Here is a 23,572-nt window from a genome sequence, read left to right on the forward strand (position 1 = left end):
TCCCCGCGCTTGGGAGGCTGAGACAGGAGGATCGCGCAGGTTCAAAGCCAGCCTCAGCTACTGAGTGAGGCTCTCAGCAACTTAGTGAGACCCTGTTTCCAAATAAAGTATAAAATAGGTCTGGGAGTGTAGCCCGGAGGTAGAAAGCCCCCGGGTTCCATCCCCAGTACCACAGAAAAAGAAGGAGCAAGAGGAAGGAAGGGGAGGCCGAGCCAAGCGGAGAAGGGTTCCGAAGTTCTACCAGCCGATTGGGCGTCATCACCAAAGCTGGAGGGCCCAGTCAAGGATTCGGAGCTGAAGCAGAGCGATGGAATGATGGCCCCGCGCTGGGGTGAAGAAGGTGAGCCTGGGGAAGGAGGGCCAGGAGATCCTCCCAGTTCTTTAGGTGAAAGAAGAAACCACGTCGAACTAGGGCATCCTCAAAGGACGCAGAGTGACACCCACAAGGCAGAACTGATAAGACCTGGTGATCAGCAAGGACAAACCTGCCGTGGCTCTGGGGTTTCAAGCTTGGGCGCTGAGTGGGAGATTAGTTTGCAGGGAGCCGGTCGTGGGGAAGCACGCTTGTCATCCCAGCATCTGAGAGGCTGAGACAGGAGGATCGCAGCTCGCGGACAGCCTCAGCTACTTAGTGAGGCCCTTCACAACTCAGCGAGACCCTGTTTCCAAATAAAGGCTAAAAAATAGGGCTGGGGTGTAGCTCGGAGGTGGAATGCCCCTGGATTCCATCCCCAGTACTGAAAAAAAAGAAGAAAACAAAATAGGGCTGGGGGTCTAGCTCCAAGGCACAATGCCCCTGGGTTCCATTCCCAGTGCTGCAAAGAGAGAGAGAGAGAGAGAGAGAGAGAGAGAGAGAGAGAGAGAGAGAGAAGAAGAGAGAGGGAGAGAGAAAGAAAGAAGAGAGGGAGAGAGAAAGAAGAGAGAAAGAAGAGAGAGGGAGAGAGAGAAAGAAAGGAGAGGGAGAGAGAGAAAGAAAGAAGAGAGAGGGAGAGAAAGAAAGAAGAGAGAGGGAGAGAGAGAAAGAAAGGAGAGAGGGAGAGAGAGAAGAGAGGGAGAGAGAGAGAAAGAAGAGAGAGAGGGGGAGAGAGAGACACACAGAGAGAGACGAGAGAGAGAGAGAGAGAGAGAGAGAGAGAGAGAGAGAGAGAGAGAGAGAGATGGAGATAGAGATAGATATGAGAGGGAGATCTCAAAATAAACAGAGGTTGAGCTTCTCCCTGTTCTGGAGTCCATGGGGTCAGAGAGTCGTCTTACACCCTCAGGGTTTCCTGGACCCTGGAAGAGCACTCCATCCACAATCTCACTTTCTTCTCTCGACACTCCGCATGATTAGACCCCTTTGTAGTTCAAGGGAATGGAAACACGGAACCACTCAACAGCCGGTGGAGGCCTGCAGGTCCGTGGGTCTCCGCCTCACCGCCCGCCTGGGAAGGTAAAAGGGAGTCATAGGAATGCGCGGTTGGTCTTTGGTGTCCAGTGCCGCAGAGGGACTGCTGGGCTTGAGGGTTGGGGAAATGTCCTTGGGTTTAATGACAGGAAGGTCAGCGGTGACCTTGGAGCCAGCTTGTCAGCTGCTGTGTGGCTAGATGTGTCCGCGCTGGGTCGCTGAGAGCGCCCTGTGCTGAAGGTGCCCTAGTATATCCTTCTGTTTTGGTACTAGGGACCGAGCACAGGGGCTTTCAACCTCTGAGCCACGTGCCCTCAGCCCTTTTTATTTTGAAACAGGGTCTCCCTGTGTTGCCGAGGGTCTTGCTAAGTTGCTGAGGCTGGTCTCAAAACCGCAATCCTCCGGTCTCAGCTTCCCAAGTACTGGGACAGCAGGCGTGTGCCACCACACCCGGCTACTGACTGTTCTTACTATTTTTTTATTGCTGGTATTATTAAACGGAGTCATGTGATATTGCTAATGGAGACCCACTCAGTTTCAATTGGCAGTTTTATGGGTGGACCTATTAGGAGTGAGCTGTTGGTAGGCTGTCTTGGGCCTGGAGAGCCCGCCCCCTGGTGGTGGGAGGTAAATCTTCAGCACAGGGCAGAGGGCAACAGGTAGCTGGGGAAGTTTGGGGTTGGCAGTCTGGCCCTCTCATCCCCCCCCCACAAACCACCCAGCTAGTATCCTGCCAGCCCCTCCACTGCACACTCAGCAGAGACTGCGGCGGGGTGGGCTCTGCCGAGGGGGCTTTGTCTGGAAGGTTCCTCCTCCTCCTCCTCCTCCTCCTCCTCCTCCTCCTCCTCCTCCTCCTCCTTCTTTTGGTACTGGGGACTGAACCCAAGAGCAGTCTATCACTTAGCTTACACCTCCAGCCCTTTTATTTTACTTTATTTTATTTTAAATTTAGGAACAAGCCCGGCGTGGTGGCACACACTTGTAATCCCAGCATTCGGGAGGCTGAGGCAGGAGGATCGTGGTTTGCGGACAGCCTCAGCTACTCAGTGAGGCCCTCTGCAACTCAGTGAGACCCTGTTTCAAAATAAAGAAAAAATAGGACTGGGGGTATCTCTCAGAGGTAGAATGCCCCTGGGTTCCATCCTCAGTACCGAAAATAAATAAATAAATAAATAAATAAATAAATAAATAAATAAATTAATTTAGGAACAAGGACGGCCTCAGCAGCTTAGTGAGACCCTGTTTCAAAATAAGAAATTTCACAGCATCCAAGAGGCAGAGACCAGAGGATGGCGGTTCATGGCCAGCCTCAGCTACTTAGCGAGGCCCTTCACTACTCAGTGAGACCCTGTTTCAAAAATAAAAAGACTAAAAAATAGGGCTGGGGGGATGGCTCGGAGGTAGACTGCCCCTGGTTTCCATCCCCTGTATTGCAAAAAAAAAAAAAAATTTAAAGATAGGGTTGGGGGTATAGTTTGGGGATAGATTTCCCCTGGGTTCAATCCCCAGTACCAAATAATAATAATAATAATAATAATAATAATAATAATAATAATAATAATAATATAAAAAGAAAGAAAAGAAAAATGAAAGAAGAAAGGTCTCCTTAAGTTGCTAAGGCTGGCCTCAAACCTGCAGTCCTCCTGTTACAGCTTCGCAAGTGCCAGGATTACAGGCATGTGCCACCATGCCTGGCTTGGAAAGTTACTTCTAATATCTAAACTGGTTGGTTCCCTTCACCAGTATCCACGGAGACTCTCAGGCCGCCTGGAGCTCCTGGGCAGAGCTGCCATGGAAGGCGCTCCCCTGATCCTGAGTAGACATGGCCGCCACCCAGTTTCTCCCTAACCCTGGATTCCTCCAGTGCCCTTGGGAACCTTTTCAGCCTCTCGGGTCTTAGTGGAGGCCATAGAGTACAACAGAGACAGCAACAGTAGACATCATTCCAGAAAGCCCACGGTCTCCTGATTTCTCTGGCTCTTGAGGTTAGGCGAGGAGGAGGGTTGAGTTAACATCTCTAGGTAGCGCCCTTCTGGGAAGGGGCGCAGCCCACCCCGAGGCTCTGGGGGTTGCTGGGGCTGGGGCCAAGCAGGAGGGCATGGCCTCTGTCCTCCGCTGAACCCCGCTCAGTGCCAAGCTCTCTGCAGGGCCCAGGGTGGGCAGCCCTGCAGTCCTCACGTGGGTTAGAAGCGGGAGGCCAAGGCTGGGGAAGACGGAGTGGAGGGCCAGGTCATGAAGTCATGGTACCGCCCAGTCAGGGGAAGGGTCCCCGAGATGCGACCCTGAGATGACCCCTTTAGGAAGGAGCCAGCCGCACGGCCTGGAGGTTGTGGTGGCGGATGGGGGGTGGTCCCGGCCAGCCCGGAGGGTAATGGTTAGCATCGTTGGGGAGAACATCCGACATGGTCTCATCTCCTGGTTCCTCCCTCTCTGGACTGGAAAATACCCGGGGAGGGGGGTCAGGAGGGCCAGGCAGAGGTCACAGGCTCCCAGGAAACGCTTTGAAAGCGTTTATCCTTCCTTTTGATCAAACTATGAGAACTTTCCAAACGTTGACACAAGAGAAGAAAAGCCCATTCTTCCCCGAGCCAGGGCCTTGGTGTCAGGCTGGGGCTAGAGGACGGGAGGGCCACCGGGAAGGGGCTGGGGCGGGAGGACCCGGGGCAGCTCGGCTGGACACGCTGCCCGCCCCACACACCTCGAGATCTGTGCGCCTCTGGATCCGTTTCTATCAGTTTGCTTCCCGCAGGGCAGAACAGGAGGGAGGTTAATGAATAAAGACACTGAGTTTGGAAAGAACCCCAAACCCAGCTATGTTCTTCCAGACTCCATATCCTATAGTGCGCTCCTTAGTGCCTCTCCTCCCCTCCCCTGCCCTCCCCTCTCTTCTCCTCTCCTCTCCTCCTCTCGCCTCTTCTTCCATTAAGAATACATGGAAGCCGGGCGTGGTGCCGCACGTTTGCAATCCCAGCATTCGGGAGGCTGACACAGGAGGATCACGGTTCGAGGACAGCCTCAGCTACTTAGTGAGGCCCTCTGCAACTCAGAGAGACCCTGTTTCAAAATAAAGAATAAAAAGTAAAGCTGGGGCTGGAGCTCGGAAGTCAAATGCCTCTGGGTTTCATCCCCAGACCCACAGAAAAATAAAAATAAAAATAAAAATAACACAAATAAGCGAACAGTGCAAAAAAGAAAAATGAATTTTATGCAGTTTGATCAAATTGAGGAGAAGCAGCTACTTCCATATTACTTATAGAACTAGTTACTTTTTTTGGTCCTGGGAATTGAACTCTGGGGCGTTTTAATCCTCTGAGCTGCACCCCCTCCCCAGCCCTTTTTATTTTGTATTTTTGAAACAAGGTCTCACTCAGTTGCTGAAGGTCTTGCTAAATTGCTGAGGCTGGCCTCAAACCCGAGATCGTCCTGTCTCAGCCTCCCAAGTACTGAGATTACGAACAGGAATGCTCCACCATGCCCGGTTTAGTCCAGAGGGGAGGCTTTCCTGCACCCAAGGAAGGCTCTGAGATAAACCCAAGTGTTCCGGAGGGTAAATGAGGACCGTAGAGCGAGGAGCTCACAGGTACAGACAGACAGCTCTGAGCTGGAGCCTAGCCTGTGAGAGCGAGGGGGACAGCTTATGTTTATTTTGTTTTGAGGTACTGAGAGATTGCGCCCAGGGGCACTCTACCAATGAGCTACACCCCCAGCCCATTTTGTTTTGTTATTTTTGTTTTGTTTTGTTTTATAGTTCTGGGGATGGAACACAGGGGTTATTCTACATGCCCAGCCCGATTTTTTATTACGTATGTATGTATGTGTTTTGTGGTACTGGGGATGGAACCCAGGGGCATTCTACCTCCGAGCTCCACCCCCAGCCCTATTTTTTTTTTTTTTATTCCTTATTTTGAAACAGGGTCTCACTGAGTTGCAAAGGACCTCACTAAGTAGCAGGGCCTGGTGGTGAACCTCGATCCTCCTGTCTCAGCCTCCCGAATGCTGGGATGACAAGTGTGCACCACCACGCCCTGTTCTCCTTCTTTTGTATTTTTTATTTGGAAACGGGCTTGCTAAGTTGCCGAGGGACCTCACTAAATTGCCCAGGCTGGCCTCAAACCTGCAATCCTCCTGCCTGAGCCTTCCAAGTCCTGGGATTAGAGGTGGGCACCATGGCGCCCGGCTAAGGGGTATTGGCTGAAGGGACATGTTGGATACCCTGCAGATGCGATCGACTTTGGTTTGGGGAAGAGGGTCACTAGCCCCGTGGTAGAGGAGGTGGACTGCTCTCTCTCCCTCCTGGTCTTCAGAACGCGGTTCCCTGTATTTGGCAGGGATCGTTCAGAGGGAATAGCGCCCTCTAGAGGGCGGACTGCGCTTTAGGCGGAGCGGCCGCAGAGTGTGGCTGGCTTCCTCCCCCAGGGCCCAGCAGCTTGGGGGTGGAGTGCGCGGAGTGTTTATCCGTTTGACTCTGGCCACCGCAGAGAACAAAGCGCCGGGCTGTGGGAGGTACCCGGCACCTGGAGCTGCAGACAGCAGCCGGAGGTGGTCACATCAGACCCAACAGCTGGAGGCTGTAAACATAACAGCTGGGGGCCCAAGCCTCCTGGGCAGCAGCCAGCAGCTTTAACCAGGACTCCAGGGTCGGCCTTTTTGGTGTCAGCCCCATCCTCCATACAGATGCCCTTCCCCAGGGCAGGAGGCCCAGGAGATAAACCAGGGGTCCACAGAGGTAGTTGTTAGTTAGAAAGTGCTGGATCTGGAGCCAGAAAAATTAGTGTTACACGTGTGGTGGTGCACACCTGTAATCCCAGTACCTGGAGGCTGAGACAGGAGGATGCAGGTTTGAGGCCAGCCTCAGCAATTTAGGGGAGGTCCCTCAGCAACTTAGCTGGCCCCTGTATCAAAATAAAAAAACGGAGCCGGGCGTGGTGGCGCACGCTTGTAATCCCAGCGCTTGGGAGGCTGAGACAGGAGGATTGTGGTTTGTGGACAGCCTCAGCTACTTGGTGAGACCCTTTGCAACTCAGTGAGACCCTGTTTCAAAATAAAAAATAAAGCCGGGCGTGGTGGCGCACACTTGTAAACCCAGTGCTTGGGGGGCTGAGACAAGAGGATCACACAGGTTTGAAGCCAGCCTCAGCTACTGAGTGAGGCTCTCAGCAACTTAGTGAGACCCTGCTTCCAAATAAAGTATAAAATAGGTCTGGGAGTGTAGCCCGAAGGTAGAAAAGTCCCTGGGTTCCACCCCCAGTACCACCAAAAATAAAGAAAGAAAGTAAAATATAGGGCTGGGGTGTAGCTCAGAGGAAGAATGCCCCTGGGTTCCATCCCCAGCACCACAAAACAAACTAGGGCTGGAGGTGTAGCTCAGAGAGTGCTTTTGGATTCAACCTCCAGTAATGAAAACAAAACAGAAGAACTGCGCTAGGGTCCAGCTCTAACAAAAACTTACTTAGGGGCATCAGTCTCTCTGAGTCTTAGTTTCTTTCTCTTCTTTTTCATCTTTTCTTTCTTGTCTTTTCACCTTCCTTCCTTCCTTCCTTCCTTTCCTTCCTTCCTTCTTTCCCTCCCCTCCCTCCCTCCCTCCCTCCCTCCCTCCCTCCCTCCCTCCCTCCCTCCTTTCTTTCTTTCTTTCTTTCTTTCTTTCTTTCTTTCTTTCTTTCTTTCTTTCTTTCTTTCTTTCTTGTTGTACCGGGGATGAAACCCAGGGGCATTCTACCTCCGACCTGCACCCCCCAGCCCTATTTTTATTCTTTATTTTGAAACAGGGTCTTACCGAGTTGCAGAGGGCCTCACTAAGTAGCCGAGGCTGTCCAGGAACCACGATCCTCCTGTCTCAGCCTCCCGAATGCTGGGATGACAAGCGTGTGCCACCATGCCCGGCTTTTGTATTCTTTATTTTGAAACAGGGTTTCACAAAGTTATGGAGGGCCTCACTAAGTAGCCGAGGCTGGCCGCAAATCTGCTATCCTCCTGTCTCAGCTTCTCAAGTACTGGGATTTACAGGGGTGACCATCAGCTCAGTAAGACCCTGGTTTTAAAAAAAAAAAATAGGGCTGGGCATATAGCTCGGAGATAGATCACTTCTGGGTTAATCCCCATTCTGCTCGTGCAAACACACACTCTCTCTCTCTCTCTCTCTCTCTCTCTCTCTCTCTTTCTCTCTCTTTCTCTCTTACACACACACACACACACACACACACACACTAGTTCAACTAAAGTAGCTTATAATTACATTGGCTTTTTGTTTTGTTTTTGGCAACCAAAATACATAAACAACTCACACTGGATTATTTCCTGTTTAAAATGTTAGATTCCCCCACCCACCCGCGACCCTGCTTTCTAAATCTTGTCTTTCCCAGTTCTAAACTTGCTCAGGTAATTTCAGACCCAAGAGCACAATCCGCCGCTTCTCCTTCTGGTCAGATGGGGGTCAGTGCTCCGGCTCCTCTAGGGCCCGAGTCCTGCCTGGCCTGGCATCTGCATCTGCCCCAGCTTTGTGTCACCCACATAATTGATGGCTATAATGTTCTCTCGCTCTGAATGAAATCAGTGTTGAGAACACTGACGAGGACCAGAGCATTGGTAAAGTGTGCTGGAGATGAACGCCAGGCTGGCTGCGGCTTTCACCAGCACCACCGGGTTTTTTAATTTTCAAGTTGCTTAATTAGATGACCCTTCTGTTAATTTTTCTCCATCATATCCCCAAGGACACAATGATAGACCTTATAAGAAAAAATCTTGCTAGCCGGGTGTGGTGGCGCACACTTGTAATCCTAGCATTTGGGAGTCTGAGACAGGAGGATCCCAGGTTTGTAGCCAGCTTCAGCTACTTAGTGAGGCCCTTGGCAACTGAGTGAGACCCTGTTTTAAAATAGGGAATAAAAAATAAGAGCCAGGCGTGGTGGCGCACACTTATAATCCTAGCATTTGGGAGGCTGAGACAGGAGGATCGCGGTTCCTGGACAGCCTCGGCTACTTAGTGAGGTCCTTTGCAACTCAGTGAGACCCTGTTTCAAAACAAAGACTAAATAATAGGGCTAGGGGTATAGCTCGGAGGTCAAATGCCCCTGGGTTCCATCCCTGTACTGGGGAAAAAAAAAAAGAAGAATTTGCTGGGCGTGGTGGCGCACGCTTGTAATCCCCGCGCTTGGGAGGTGGAGACAGGAGGATTGTGCAGGTTAGAAGCCAGCCGCGCTGGCTTAAGAGACCCTGTTTCCAAATAAAAATATAAAAATGGGTCTGGGAGTGTAGCCCGGAGGTAGAAGGGTTTCCAGGAACCCCAGTACTACACACACACACACACACACACACACACACACACACAAGAATAAAATTAGGGCTGGGGGCGTAGCTCAGAACTAGAATGCCCCTGGGTTCCATCCCGTATGCTGCAAAAAAAAAAAAAAAAAAAGTCTTGCTGAAGTATAGGCACACCTGATATACTGCATTTCTCTGATTTGTCAGCTTAATAAGCTTATCATGAGCTGGACATGGTGGTGCACACTTGTAATCCCAACATTTGGGAGGCGGAGACAGGAGAATCATGGTTCGCAGACAGCCTCAGCTACTTAGTGAGATCCTTTGCAACTCAATGAGACCCTGTTTCAAAATAAAGAATAAAAATTAGGGCTGGGGTGTAGCTCAGAGGTAGAATGCCCCTGGGTTGCATCCCCAGTACCGAGACAAATAAGAAAAAAAAGCTGGTCATGGAAGGACACTGTTACTTTTACATGACTTTCTGTCAGTAAATTCACCCTGAATCTTATTGACAACACCCTTTTTCTCATCCTGTCAACTACTCATAATCTTACATTTTCCCTAGAGAATACTGCCTGCTAGTTGGGTATGGCGGTCCAAGCCTGTAATCCCAGTCCTTGAGAGGCTGGCACGGGAGGATCGCAGGCATGAGGACAGCTTCAGCATGTAGTGAGGCTCTCCTCAACCTAGCTAGCAAGATCCCGTTTCAAAATAAAATTTAAAAATAGGGCTGGAGATATTTAAAGGTAGAATGCCCCTGGGTTCAATCCCTAGCAGCATAAAAAAGAATATTGCCTACTATCAATCAATATCGTATCGGTTTATCTATAGTTTGCAGAATGCAGCCCATTTTTATTTTTGAAAATTAAAATTGTATTTACTCATCTCTAAATGCGCACACAGAACTGGAGATGGAACCCTGGGGCATTCTACCATCAAGCAATACCCCCATTACTATTTTTTAAATTAAATTAAAATTTTTTGTGTGTGGTACTGGGGGTGGAAACCAGGGCTTTTCTACCTCTGGGCTATACTCCCAGACTTTATTTGGCAAAAGAGTCTCACTAAGTAGCTGAGGCTGGCTTCAAAACTGTGCGATCTTCCTGTCTCAGCCTCCCAAGTGCTGGGATTACAAGTGTGCACCACCACGCTTGGCTTTTATTTTTTATTTTGAAACAGGGTCTCACTAAGTTGCAGAGGGCCTCACTAAGTAGCTGAGGCTGGCTATGAACCTGAGATCCTCCTGTCTCAGCCTCCCAAGTACTGGATTACAAGCATGTGCCACCACACCAGGCTCAAAAAATCTCTTATAAAAGTTTTTATATCTTCTTTTCAAGAGTTTGAGGATCAAATGAGAAGGTATGATTATATTTTTTTACTTACTTATTAATTAATTTGTTTATTATGGTACTGGGCTTGGAACCCAGGGGCATTCAGCTGCCAAGCTACACCCCATCCCTATTTTTTATTCTTTATTTTGAAACAGGGTCTCACTGAGTTGCAAAGGGCCTCACACTAGATAGCTGAGGCTGGCCGTGAACCTCAGTCATCCTGTCTCAGCCTCCCAGATGCTGGGATTACAAGGGTGCACCGCCACGCCCGGCCCCCAGTTCTTTTTTTTTTTTTTCTTTAATTTTGAAACAGGGTCTCGCTAAGTTGCTGAGGCTGGCCCTGAACCTGCGATCCTCCTGTCCCAGCCTCCCAAGTCCTGGGATAACAGGTGTGCGCCCCCACAACTCGCTTGTTTATGTGTGATTTAGGCCACTTGGGATTTTGCAGAGGGCGAGACCCTGGAGTGAAGGAAGGTGTATGAGGAAGAAGGATGAGGCAGGGCGGTTCAGACTTTAGAGACGAGGGTGTGGTGGCCTCTCGCACCCCAAAGGGCTGAACTCCTCACAGCCCACCCTGCTCCTTCTCAGAGGATTTGGTCCGCAGATCCGGCGTCTGAGGGCTCAGGCGAATGACATTTTTTCAGCTGGAAAAGTACAGGTTCCTCCTTGGGCAGGGGTGCCAGGCACCTTGTGTCGCGGGAACTGTCTCTTATTTCAGCGTCGTGTCCCACTTTCTACCTCCGGGACAAAAAGCGAAGGAGAACCGGAGCCTGGGCCGCGGCTCTGGGCCGCGCGCCTAGCTCTCCTGCTTCACCCAGTCCCTGGCTCTTGGCTACCCACGCGCTGGCGCTTCTGTCCATCCGACCACAGCGCTTCAGGGCTGCCAGGAAGCGCCAGCATGTTGATGTCTGTTTATTTATTTCTCCTCCTCCTCCTCTCCCTCCTCCTCCTCTCCCTCTTCCTCCTCCCCTCCCTTCTCCTCCTCCCCCTCTTCCTCCTCCTTCTCCTCCTCCTTTCCCTCCTCCTCCTCCTCTCCCTTCTCTTCTTCCTCTTCCTTTTTCTCCTCCTCCTTTTCTTAATCCTCCTCCTCCTCCTCCTCTCCTTTTCTTCCTCTTTTTCTCCTCCTTTTCTTAATCCTCCTCCTCCTCCTTCTCCTCCTCCTTCTTAATCCTCCTCCTCCTCCTTTTTTTCCTCCTCTTCCTCCTCCTCCTCCTCCTCCCCCTCCTCCTTCTCCTCCTCCTCCTCCTCCTCCTCCTTCTCTTCCTCCTCCTCCATCTTTGTGGTGCTGGGGAGTAAACCCAGGGGCTTTCTATCTCTGAGCCCATCCCTTTTTGAAATTTTGTTTAAAACTTGTACTGGGGTTCCTGGAAGCCCTTCTACCTCCGGGCTACACTCCCAGACCTATTTTATATTTTGAAACAGGGTCTCTTAAGCCAGCCGAGGCTGGCTTCGAACCTGCACGATCCTCCTGTCTCTGCCTCCCAAGTGTGGAGATTACAAGTGTGCCCACCACGCCCGGCGCTTGTTTAAAACTTTGAAACAGAGTCTTGCTAAGTTGCTAAGGGTCTCCCTAAGTTGCCTCCAAACTGCCATCCTCCGGTCTCAGCTTGCCAAGTCCTGGGATTATAGGTGTGCACCACCATGCCCGGCTCTCCCCCACTTTCAACAAACTTTTTAGTCTTTCTTCTTTCTTCTCCTCTTCTAAAATTCACAAGTATTCGGCCAGGTGTGGTGGCGCACGCTTGTAATCCCAGAATGGGGAGACTGAGACAGGAGGATCGCAGTTCGCTTCCAGCCTTAGCTACTTAGTGAGGCCCTTTGCAACTCAGTGAGACCCTGTTTCAAAATAAAAGAATAAAAAAAATAGGTCTGGGAGCTGGGTGTGGTAGTGTACGCTTGTAATCCCAGCATTGGGGAGGCTGAGGCAGGAGAATTGTGTTTGCAGCCAGCCTCAACTACTCAGGGCCTTTGCAACTCAGCGAGACCCTGTTTCCAAATAAAGAATAAAACATATTAGGGCTGGGGGTGTATCTCGGAGGTAGAAAACACCTGGGTTCCATCTCCAGTAACACACACACACACACACACGGCTGGGGGTATAGCTTGAAGGTAGAATGCCCCTGCCTCAGTACCACACACACACACACACACACACACACACACACAGTCACAAGTATTCGATTGTCTGGCTTATCTCTGTCTTCTAGGCGGCGGGGTCTTGGCCAGGAGGATGTTGTGTGCACCTGGGACCTCCCCTGCACGTGGCCGGCTGCTGTAGCCCCTGCTCCCTAAGCATCGCTAGCGAGTGTTTCTGTGTGAGCCGCCAGTCCTCTACAATAACCCCCTCCGCTTGTCCTCCCTGCAGATGAGCTCGGTCGCCAAGGTGTACTACAGCCAGACCACGCAGACGGAGAGCCGGCCGCTGGTGGCCCCGGGCATCCGCCGGCGGAGAGTCCTGACCAAGGACGGCCGCAGCAACGTGCGCATGGAGCACATCGCGGACAAGCGCTTCCTCTACCTCAAGGACCTCTGGACCACCTTCATCGACATGCAGTGGCGCTACAAGCTCCTGCTCTTCTCGGCCACCTTCGCGGGCACCTGGTTCCTCTTTGGTGTGGTGTGGTATCTGGTGGCCGTGGCCCACGGGGACCTGCTGGAGCTGGGCCCGCCGGCCAACCACACGCCCTGCGTGGTCCAGGTGCACACGCTCACCGGGGCCTTTCTCTTCTCGCTGGAGTCCCAGACCACCATCGGCTACGGCTTCCGTTACATCAGCGAGGAGTGCCCGCTGGCCATCGTGCTCCTCATCGCCCAGCTGGTCCTCACCACCATCCTGGAGATCTTCATCACGGGCACCTTCCTGGCCAAGATCGCCCGGCCCAAGAAGCGGGCCGAGACCATCCGCTTCAGCCAGCACGCCGTGGTGGCCTCGCACAACGGGAAGCCCTGCCTTATGATCCGCGTGGCCAACATGCGCAAGAGCCTCCTCATCGGCTGCCAGGTGACGGGCAAGCTGCTGCAGACCCACCAGACCAAGGAGGGCGAGAACATCCGCCTCAACCAGGTCAACGTGGCCTTCCAGGTGGACACGGCCTCCGACAGCCCCTTCCTCATCCTGCCCCTCACTTTCTACCACGTGGTGGACGAGACCAGTCCCCTGAAGGACCTGCCCCTGCGCAGCGGCGAGGGCGACTTCGAGCTGGTGTTGATTCTCAGCGGGACGGTGGAGTCCACCAGCGCCACCTGCCAGGTGCGCACCTCCTACCTGCCCGAGGAGATCCTCTGGGGCTACGAGTTCACCCCCGCCATCTCCCTGTCGGCCAGCGGCAAGTACATTGCTGACTTCAGCCTTTTCGACCAAGTCGTGAAGGTGGCGCCCCCTACTGGCCTCCGGGACGGCACCGTGCGCTACGGGGACCCCGAGAAGCTCAAATTGGAGGAGTCCTTAAGGGAACAGGCCGAGAAGGAGGGCAGCGCCCTGAGCGTGCGCATCAGCAATGTCTGACGGGCCCCTTCCCGCCCCCAGCCCTCTGGTCTCTCTGTCAGATGATACTATCTGGGCCCACGGCAGAGCCCCAGGCTGCCCCATCTCCACTGTCCCCCTCCACCCAGGGGCATGGGTGGTGCAGGCCACCTGGAGCCCAAGCTTCCCTTCCCTGCCCCCTTTTACTGCCCCCTGCTTCTACCCCAATGCACACAGCGCCTTAAGCTGAGATGGAGAAGGAGAAGGAAGAGCAGGCTGAAGCCATCAGGCTTTAGGAAGACCAGGTGGTTGGCTGCAGAGCCCCCACCCCCTAGCTGTGCAGCCACCAGAGACTGGAAGGTGGCGCCCCCCTCCAGCTGTGTCCTCAGGCACGCCTCCCTCCAAAGGTCACCCTGCAAGCCTGCGTCCTCAGAAACACGGAATCTGAAATGGCTTTAGCCTGGGGTCTCTCCGGCTCCATCCTGGTCTTCCGACTTTGGGCTGGCAACTCCTGACCACAACCTGGGCTTCGGTCTCTACCTTGTTCTCTAGAAACCCAGCTGGGTGCTCGAGTGAACCGGGGTTCACTCTAGAAACGTCACCTGTACCACCTGGGGGCTTTGAACACCTGGACTGTGGAGCTGTTGTCCCAAACTGTGAAGCTCCCTTCCAGGCGGCCCCGGAGAGAGTTTGTTTCCAACTGTGTTCTGTGAATGGGACACGTTCCCAGGCTGGCGACGCCAGAGTCCCTGCTCCTGGCTTCTCTCTCCCTTTCCTGTCCAGCCCAGACCCTTTACCCTTTAGAGAAGGGGAAGGGGACCCAAGGGCTTCCCTCTCTTAACACTGATGCGCAACTGAAACTAGATTTCAGGGCATAATTCCGGGCGATGTTAAACCCACCCCGCCAAGTGGGATGGGTCAGTTCTCAGATTTCCAGGCGTTGCGCGGGGCCTCTGGGAATTGGCGATGCTTTGAGAAGGGCCTGGCAGGAGTAGCACGCTGTGGTTGGTGGCTGCTATTTGGTTACACCTTCTGTGCCTTTCTGAAGAGTGCGGGTTACTTCATTGGGCCATGTGGGGAGGGGAGGAAATTAGACCTCCGGATCAGGTAACCGTGGTCTCCCTCAGCCATTCCTGAGACTCGGTCTAAAATGATGAGAATCAGGGCCGCTCTCACCCTAACCCTCTGCCATCGGGCCAGTTTCAGGCAAGTTTAAAAGGTACTTTAAGGAGCTGGGCATGATGGCGCGCGCTTGTAATCCCAGCATTTGAGAAGCTGAGACCAGAGGATCATGGTTTGCGAACAGCCTCAGCTACTTAGTGAGGCCCTCTGCAACTCTGTGAGACCCTGTTTCAAAAATAAATAAAAAATAGGGCTGGGGATGCAGCTGGGAGGTAGAATGCCCCTGGGGTCCATCCCCAGACCCGCACACACAACGAAAGGTATTTAAGGGATAAGCTCAGGCGGCCCCTGCTTCCTGGCAGGGGCGGTGGGGGGGGGGGTCTCTGAAGGGATTGCAAGCACCAGAACTTTCTCCCACCCCAAATGCCATGGGTGCTTTCTGGTCTCATTTAGGTAGGAAAGAGCCCCGTAAGTTCCATGTGGACCAAGTGGTAGTTTAAGGTGGACTGACTGCTACGAGCTACACACTTATTCAGAGTGTACACATACAGCTGTGTGCAGAGACCGGCAGAAAACTCACAGCACCTTGGGGCTGGCCCTGCTCCACCCGTGCAGGCCTGTTGCACGGATTCCTCCTTGAACTCAGCTAACTTTATCTAAAAATCGATGATCCTTCGGTCTCACTCACGGCAAACCCCACTATTACTCTCTAGCGCTCATAAAAAAAAAAAAAAGAACCAGAAAAACTTGAAAGTCTGAAACAAAGAACTAGAGACAGAGAGCCAGGTTTTGTGCTCCTAGGTTTATCCAACATTAGACTTACCTGATTTCTTTCAATGTGTAGGGGCAAAACAAACCACACCCAACACACGCACACGCACGCACACGCACACGCGTGTGCACCAATACCCCAAGTGTCTTGCATAATGGCGACTTGTGCTGCACTGGCTTCCTCTGTACCTTACCGCCTCCTTCCTGAAGGACTCTCTCTCTGCTCGTCCCTTCTGCTCTTTATTAGAAGTTCCCAGATCCTCAGGCCCTTGGCTAACAAGGTACAAAGGTGTTCTCACTTTCTGAATTAACATTTCTTTTTTTTTTTTTTTTTTTGCGGGTCTTTATCTGGAACCCAGGGGCATTGGGCCTCTGAGCTACACCCCCCCTGCCCGATTTTTTATTCTTTATTTTGAAACAGGGTCTAAGTTGCGGAGGGCCTCACTAAGTAGCTGAGGCTGTTCGTGAACCGCGATCCTCTGGTCTCAGCCTCCCAAGAACTGGGATTACTGGCGTGCACCACCACACTTGGCTGAATTAACCTTTTTTTGAATCTCCTCTCCTCCCCCGGCTCTGCTCTGAGTCGCACTTTAAATCATACTGTCCTATTAATGCAATCTGCCCTGTTCTCCAATGAGCCACTTTCCCCCAAGAAACAAGTCCCCCACCCAACCCTAGGTGGTTCTTTAGACCACAGATGTCTCCTCTGTCCTGAAGGCGTCTTTCAGGTGTAGGGTGGGCCAGGTTTGGAGAGAAATGGCTCCGTCTACACCAGCTACAGGCTTGGCCTGTCAGGCAAGCAGTGGCACGGATGCTGGGGAGGGGTCTTCAGCAGATGCACAGAACAACGGGGTGGGTTAAAGATGGGTTTGGGGGACATAGTGAAACTGATGAAACCCTTGAGCTGTGGGCTGCCAAAGGAGAGGCGGGTGGAGGCTTGGGAATTAGAATGTGGTACGTATGACAGGTTTATCTAAGGAGAAAAAAACAGAGATAATATATAAATATATAAATATATACAGAGATGTGTATAAATGTATCTAGGTCCAAATATACTGACTGTGTAGAAAGTATTCAGAGACATCTGAAAGGAGGCAGGCCTTTGTCCTGGCTGTGGGTGGGACACCCGGACCTTCACTTACAACCCGTGGTCCTGGCTTCTACACCGAAAACAGAGGGCTGGGGAGGGGCTTCAGGCTCCATTGGAGGGGGTGGGAGGGCCAGAGCTCCTTTCCAGGAATGCAAGGACGTCCATCCCCACTTCTGAGGGCGGAGGGAGGGTCAGGAGGAGTTGGGAGTGGAGGCGCTCTCCTTGTGGGAACCCAAGGACGCCTGCTTCTTACCCAGTGCCCCACGTCCAGCAGCAGCTTGCCACTGTAGCACCTTTTTAAATGAATGAAAGAATAAATAAAAAATGAATAAATACATGAATAAAAGCAAGCTCCTCGTTTTCCTCTCTTGAAGTACGCAGCTGCTGCGGTGTCTGGGGGGGACTAGCGGAGGAGGCCTCGGCCTGGAGCCTCTCTCCAGGACTGTGAGCAGCCGAGCCGAGGTCTGCCCGCCCAGAGGCCCAGGCCTTGCCACGTGAGAGCCATCGCCGGCAGGAGAGCCCCGCTTACTCCTGACCCTGACGTTTGCCCTGGACAGGGTGTGGGGCCACCGTCAGCCCTGGGGGAGGGTGCAGTTTCACAAGACGCTATGCTTTGCCTCACTAGTAACACCTGTCAGCTAAGCTCACCCAGGCAGGGAGACCCTATGGGGTCTGAGCAGGAAAGGGAAGCCAGCCATATTACTGATTCAAGCTCAGAACACTATGTCCTCCCCACCCTGGTCCTTTACCTTGCTAGCTAATCTGGTTTGTTTTAATTATCATTATTATTGTTATTTGTGTGTGTGTGGCTGGGATGGAACTCAGGGGCATTCGACCTCCAAGCTGCACCCCCAGCCCTAGTTTTTTTTTTGTGTGTGTGGTACCAGGGATGGAACCTGTTAGGTTCTAAGCCTCCACGGGGCAGGGGCAGGGGCGGGGCTGGAAGCCAGGAGGCAGGAAGACCCGCCTTCTTACCGTCCTGAGCTCTGGGATTCCCACGGAAAACCACTCCCCTTTGATAAAAAGGGGACGCGGCGATCTGAAGAGACAGAGACTTCTACACTCGTGGAAGGCTCTCTTCCACACACCACCACCCCCACCCAGCACCCGCGACACGGTGTGGGGAAGGGAGCTGCTCGGGAATAGTGGGCTGAACTAATAAAGACTTATGGCACCTGCACCGACGGTTTCACGTGTCTGTGGGTGCAGAGGGACTACTGGCCAATCTTACAGAACCCAGGGAGCATTCTACTTCCAAGCTATACCCTCTGCCCTATTTTTTTATTCTTTTTTTTTTTTTGCGGGTCTGGAGATGGGACCCAGGGGCATTCAACCTCCGAGCTATACCCCCTATTTTTATTCTTTATTTTGAAACAGGGTCTCACTAAGTTACCGAGAGCCTCACTAACTAGCTGAGGCTGTCTGAGAACCATGATCCTCCGGTCTCAGCCTCCCAAATACTGGGATTACAAACGTGCACCACCAGGCCCGGCTTTTTTATTCATTTTGAAACAGGGTCTCACTGAGTTGCAATGGACCTCACTAAGTAGCTGAAGCTGTCCACAAACTGTGACCCTCCTGTCTCAGCCTCCCAAATGCTAGGATTCCAAGTGTGCGCCACTATGCCCGGCTCTATTTTTTTTTTAATTCTTTATTTTGAAACAGGGCCTAAGTAGCTGAGGCTGTCTGCAAACTAGAATCCTATGGTCTCAGCCTCCAGAATGCTGGGATGACAAGCATGTGCCACCACACCCAGTTTAACCTGGTTTATTATTAGTAAAATAACATACAACATATGCCATAGAGCCAGCTGGGCCTCAGGCTAAGTCCACGGAAGCAAAAGTCTCCAGGCATGTAATTTTCATTCATTGAACTAAATTAAAGGTAAGCTAGTCAATTTACCTAGAAAAAATGATTTGGGATTGGTTCATTCTTTCTTACTTTCTTTTTTTTTTTTTTTGTACTCAGGACTAAACTCAGAGGCATTCTAACCTCTGAGCTACACCCCCAGACCTATGTTTTCTTTTCTTTATTTTGAAACAAGGTCTCACTAGGTAGCTGAGGCTGGCTGCAAACCTGCGATCCTCCTATGTCAGCCTCCCAAGTGCTGGGATTACAAGTGCTGTATATATGGCCATTGTACGGTATGCACACACACACACACACACACACACACACACACACACGTTAGAATTATCAATCTAAGGAATACTGCAAGACAGAGATATCATAATATGAATAATGAATATGCATAATATTAATATAGTTCATCCAAAGAATGAATGTGAACTCTTGGATGGACCTAATTCCAGTTCTTGGGAGGCTGAAGATATCAGGTTCGAGGACAGCCTCAGCAAACAGTGAGGCTCTCAAACTAACAAGACCATGTTTCCCCCCTGCCCCCAAAAGGGCTGGAGGTGTAGCTAAGAGGTAGAATGCTTGTGTTCAATCCCCAGCAAAACACACACACACACACACACACACACACACACACACACACACACACGGGAGGATAAAAAGAACACTCGGGAGGCTTCCTTATCTTCTCCCTCATTCTCTTCACTTGTGGTTGCCAGATGAAATACAGGCTCAACACTGAAATTTGAACTTTAGATAAACAGCTAACGATTATTATTTTTCTTTTTTGTGGTACTGGGGACTGAACCCAGGAGCATTCTACCTTTAAGCTACACCTTCGGCCCCCCCCTTTTTTAAATTTCTTTTTGAAATTAGGTCTCGCAGCTGGGTGTGGTGGTGTTCGCCTGCAATCCTAGTACTGGCAAGGCTGAGACAGGAGATCTCAGGTTGGAGGCCAATCTCAGCAATCTAGCAAGCCTATCTGCAACTTAAATGAGACAGTTTCAAAAAATAAAAATAGGACTGGAAGATGTAGCTCAGAGGTAGAAAGCCCTTGGGTTCAACCCCCACTGCCAGACTCAAAAAAATTAAGAGTCTCGCGTTGCTGAGGTTGTCTCTTTCCTCAGCCACCACGCAGGCCAAACTTTAAGTGCTAGAGGAATTTATTTATTTATTTTTTGCGATACCGGGGATGGAACCCAGAGACAGTCTACCTCTGAGCGACACTCCCACCCACCCCTATTTTTTATTCTTTATTTTGAAACAGGGTCTCACTAAGTAGCTGAGGCTGTTCTCAAACCACGATTCTCCTCTCTCAGCCTCCCGAATGCTGGGATTACAAGCGTGCGCCACCATGCCTGGCTCTTAAATGCTAGAGCAATTTAAAACGAAGAGAGCTAACAATTTAAAAATATGAAGTATAGCCGGGCGTGGTGGCGCACGCTTGTAATCCCCGCGCTTGGGAGGCTGAGACAGGAGGATGGCGCAGGTTCGAAGCCAGCCGCGCTGGCTTAAGAGACCCTGTTTCCAAATAGAAACATAAAATAGGTCTGGGAGTGTAGCCCGGAGGTAGAAGAGCTTCCAGGAACCCCAGCACCACCAAAAAAAAAAAAAGTATATCTCCCCAATATTGCAGGGGACACACACTTCCGGGGCCTCCTACAGCCCACCCCTCGCGAATTAGGCAGATCGCGGTGGGGGGCGGTTAAACCCACGAGAAAACATCTTAGGCTTATTTTCCTTTTATCCATATTATTTTCACTCTCGGGTCCCCAGCGCAGGCCCGAGGGAAGCAGGTGTGACTCGATCGGCTTCAGGGGTCCGTTTGCACCAACTGGCGACGAGACAGAGAAAGAAACGCACCCGGAGACCCCAGCCAGAGCCGACTTTCTCGGAGACCGGAAGTCGCGCTAAGCAGGGACAGGAAGTCCCGCCTCCGCGGGAGTGAGGAAAAGAGCCAATCCGGAGAGGCGGAAGCGAAAGAGCCAATCCGGAGAGGCGGAAGCGAAAGAGCCCATCCGGAGCGTCCCGCGCGAGGCTGGGGAACGGAAGTGGTGCTGGGGGCGGGGCCTCGCGCCGGAAGTGGCCGGCCTCCGCCGGTCGGTGCCGTCGTCGCGGCGGCGGGTGGGAGATGCGGAGCCCCGGCGTGCGGTAGAGACGCCGGCGCGGCCCGGAGCCGGCGCGGAGCATGGCGGGCTCCGGCAGGCACTGGGGGGAGTGGTTCCTGAGCCTGCGGGTGCCCCCCGCCGGCGTGTTCGGCGTGGCCTTCCTGGCCCGCGTCGCCCTGGTGTTCTACGGGGTCTTCCAGGACCGGACGCTGCTGGTGCGCTACACGGACGTCGACTACCACGTGTTCACGGACGCCGCGCGCTTCGTGGCCGAGGGGCGCTCGCCCTACCTGAGGGCCACCTACCGCTACACCCCGCTGCTGGCCTGGCTGCTCACGCCCAACGTGGTCCTCAGCCCGCTCTTCGGCAAGTTCCTCTTCATCAGCTGCGACCTGCTCACCGCCTTCCTGCTGTACCGCCTGCTGCTGCTGCAGGGGCTGGGCCGCCGCCGGGCCTGCGCCTACTGCGTCTTCTGGCTCCTGAACCCCCTGCCCATGGCGGTGTCCAGCCGGGGCAACGCGGACTCCATCGTGGCCTCGCTGGTGCTCACGGCCCTGTACTTCGTGGAGAGGCGGCTGATCGCGTGCGCCGCCGTGTTCTACGGCTTCGCGGTGCACATGAAGATGTACCCGGTGACCTACCTCCTTCCCATCGCCCTGCACCTGCTCCCGGAGCGCCGCGGCCCGCGCCCGGCGGCCCGTGCCTTCCACGCGCGCCTGTACGAGTTCCTCAGGAGGCTGTGCAGTCGGGCCGTGCTGCTCTTTGTAGCCGTCTCCGGGCTCACGTTTTTCGCCCTGAGCTGTGGTTTTTACTATAAATACGGCTGGGAGTTCCTGGAGCACACCTACCTGTATCATCTGACCAGGCGGGATATCCGCCATAACTTCTCCCCCTATTTCTACATGCTGTACCTGACGGCGGAGAGCAAGTGGAGCTTTTCCCTGGGGATCGCCGCCTTCCTGCCTCAGTTCATCTTGATTTCCGCGGTGTCTTTCGCCTATTACCGAGACCTGATCTTCTGCTGCTTCCTCCAGACGTCCATTTTTGTGACTTTTAACAAAGTCTGCACCTCGCAGTACTTTCTCTGGTATCTGTGCCTCCTGCCGCTCGTGATGCCGTTGGTGAGAATCCCCTGGAAGAGGGCCGTGGGCCTCCTCCTGTTGTGGTTCATCGGCCAGGCCTTGTGGCTGGCTCCCGCGTACGTTCTGGAGTTTCAAGGGCAAAACACCTTTCTGTTTATTTGGTTAGCGAGCCTGTTCTTCCTCCTCATCAACTGTTCCATCCTGATTCAAATTATTTCCCATTACAAGGAGGAAGCCCTGACAGAGAGACTCAAATACGACTGATGTGCGTTCTCGATCTTCTGCGGCGTCTCCGAAATTCTGGCTCTTCTGCGTGGACCAGAAAAGCGCTCTGGGAATTTTCCCTGAACATAAGCACTCTACTGAAAGTTCACTTGTTACAACAAATGAAAACCAGCGTTTGCCTTATACCTAAAGAGGAGTCAGTAAGGGGCGTCCACTGTTTAGAAAACTTTGGGACTCATTTGCTTGGGACGTCATGGGGAGTTAAGGTTACTTGTTTGAAAATGGGAAGGCTGATGAAACTGCCAGGTGCTAAAACATTGTCGTAGAATAGAGACAAGAGCTCACCCAGTACAGTGCCAGTTGTATTGTACCACTGTCTTGAGTTGTGTCTCCAAACCCCGACTTTTTCTTTCTAAAACTTTCCTGACCACTGTGAAAACTCGCAAACAATACCTAATGTACAGTTATTTTTTTTAAAGATCCAAGGTATTAAATAATAATACTATGGGAAAGTTTTAAAATTTTGTATTAAATGTAGGGGGCTTAGAAGATGAACAGTCCAAAGATGCTGTAGTTGAAATCATGCTTAATGTATTCATTTCATAGTTTAGTTTTTCAGCATTCCCGGGGGTGTTAGATTAGCATTTGATTTTATATAAAAAGGATTTAAAAATTTAAGTTACTTTGACTTGGGCTTGAATTACTGATTTTTTTTTTTTTTTTTTTTTGTACTGGGGGTTGACTACCTCTGAGCTACCGAGCTGTACCCCTTGCCCTTACTATTTTTTGTTGTGATACAGGGCCTGGCTAAGTTGCTGAGGCTGGCCTTGAGCCCTTGATGTCCGTCACAGTCTCCCATACACTGAGATTATAGGCGTGGGCTACCACGCCTGACCAAGTTATTGCATTTTTAAAAATATCTTGCTTTTGATGTTTAAGGGCCTTTAACACATAAACTATTAGGACATCTTAGTATACTCTTATCCCTTTAGTTGTAAGTGTCTTATTGTTAAAAAAGATTTTTCATCTAGAATTTAGGTTAATGTGGTGTTGGCTGTCTTAAAAGAATACTAGTTGAATTAGAAAACAGAAGTTTTGAGCCGGGCATGGTGGTGTGTGATTGTAATCCCAGAAATAAAGAGGCTGAGACAGGAGAATTGCAGGTCTTGGCCAGCCTCAGCTACTTAGCAAGGCCCTCCGCAACTTAGTGAGGCCATGGTTCAAAATAAAGAATAAAATATTGGAGCCAGGAGTGGTGGCGCACACTTGTAATCCCAGCATTGGGGAAGCTGAGACAGGAGGATCACGGTTCCCGGTTCCCGGACAGCCTCAGCTACTACTCAGTGAGGCCCTGTTTCAAAATAAAGAATAAAAAATAGGGCTAGGGGTGTAGCTCGGAGGTACCTGCTCTTGGGTTCATCCCCAATGCTGCAAAAAAGAAAAAAAAAAACGGGTTGAGGGTGTACTTCGGAGGTAGATGCCCCTGGAATCCATTCTCAGTAGTGCCGGGGGAAAAAAAAAAAAAAAAAAAAAGAAAAGAAAACTAAAGTGTTATCACCTGAATTGTCAGCCAGGCATTTCCTAGCATAAGAATATTCTATTTATGAAAATGACATGTTGGAATTAGAGATCTTCAAGGGAGACAGCGGGAAAACGCAGGCGCAGCATCCTCAGGAGGCCTGGTCTACTGGACCAAGAAACTTGGGGCAGGCGGTGGGGAAGTGAAGCTTTGCTGGGCACATCTGTTTCCTTTATCATTGTATTTTGGGGGAGGAAGGATGCTTTCTGAATTGTTTGAACAAGCATCCTCAAACTTTGTGTTCTTATTTAAAGTGTAGTCTTGTCTAGGTTGTGGGCTTCCTAACATTCCATAATGCAG

The 23,572-nt window shown here is 51.7% G+C and overlaps 2 protein-coding genes across 2 annotated transcripts; both read left to right on the plus strand.

Moving 5' to 3' along the window:
* Positions 1-12,340: 12,340 nt before the first annotated feature.
* Positions 12,341-13,480, plus strand: KCNJ10 (potassium inwardly rectifying channel subfamily J member 10; the record flags this gene model as incomplete). Its single annotated transcript, XM_080692636.1, has 1 exon — positions 12,341-13,480. One exon carries the CDS (start codon positions 12,341-12,343, stop codon positions 13,478-13,480), a length of 1,140 nt encoding a protein of 379 aa, XP_080548762.1.
* Positions 13,481-20,466: 6,986 nt separating this feature from the next.
* On the plus strand, positions 20,467-21,732 carry PIGM (phosphatidylinositol glycan anchor biosynthesis class M; the record flags this gene model as incomplete). The annotated part of the gene is made up of 1 exon (XM_080691540.1): positions 20,467-21,732. One exon carries the CDS (start codon positions 20,467-20,469, stop codon positions 21,730-21,732), a length of 1,266 nt encoding a protein of 421 aa, XP_080547666.1.
* Positions 21,733-23,572: the final 1,840 nt, after the last annotated feature.

The sequence above is a fragment of the Muscardinus avellanarius genome (assembly GCF_963383645.1).
Source record: "Muscardinus avellanarius genome assembly, chromosome: 3".
Lineage (NCBI taxonomy): Eukaryota > Metazoa > Chordata > Mammalia > Rodentia > Gliridae > Muscardinus > Muscardinus avellanarius.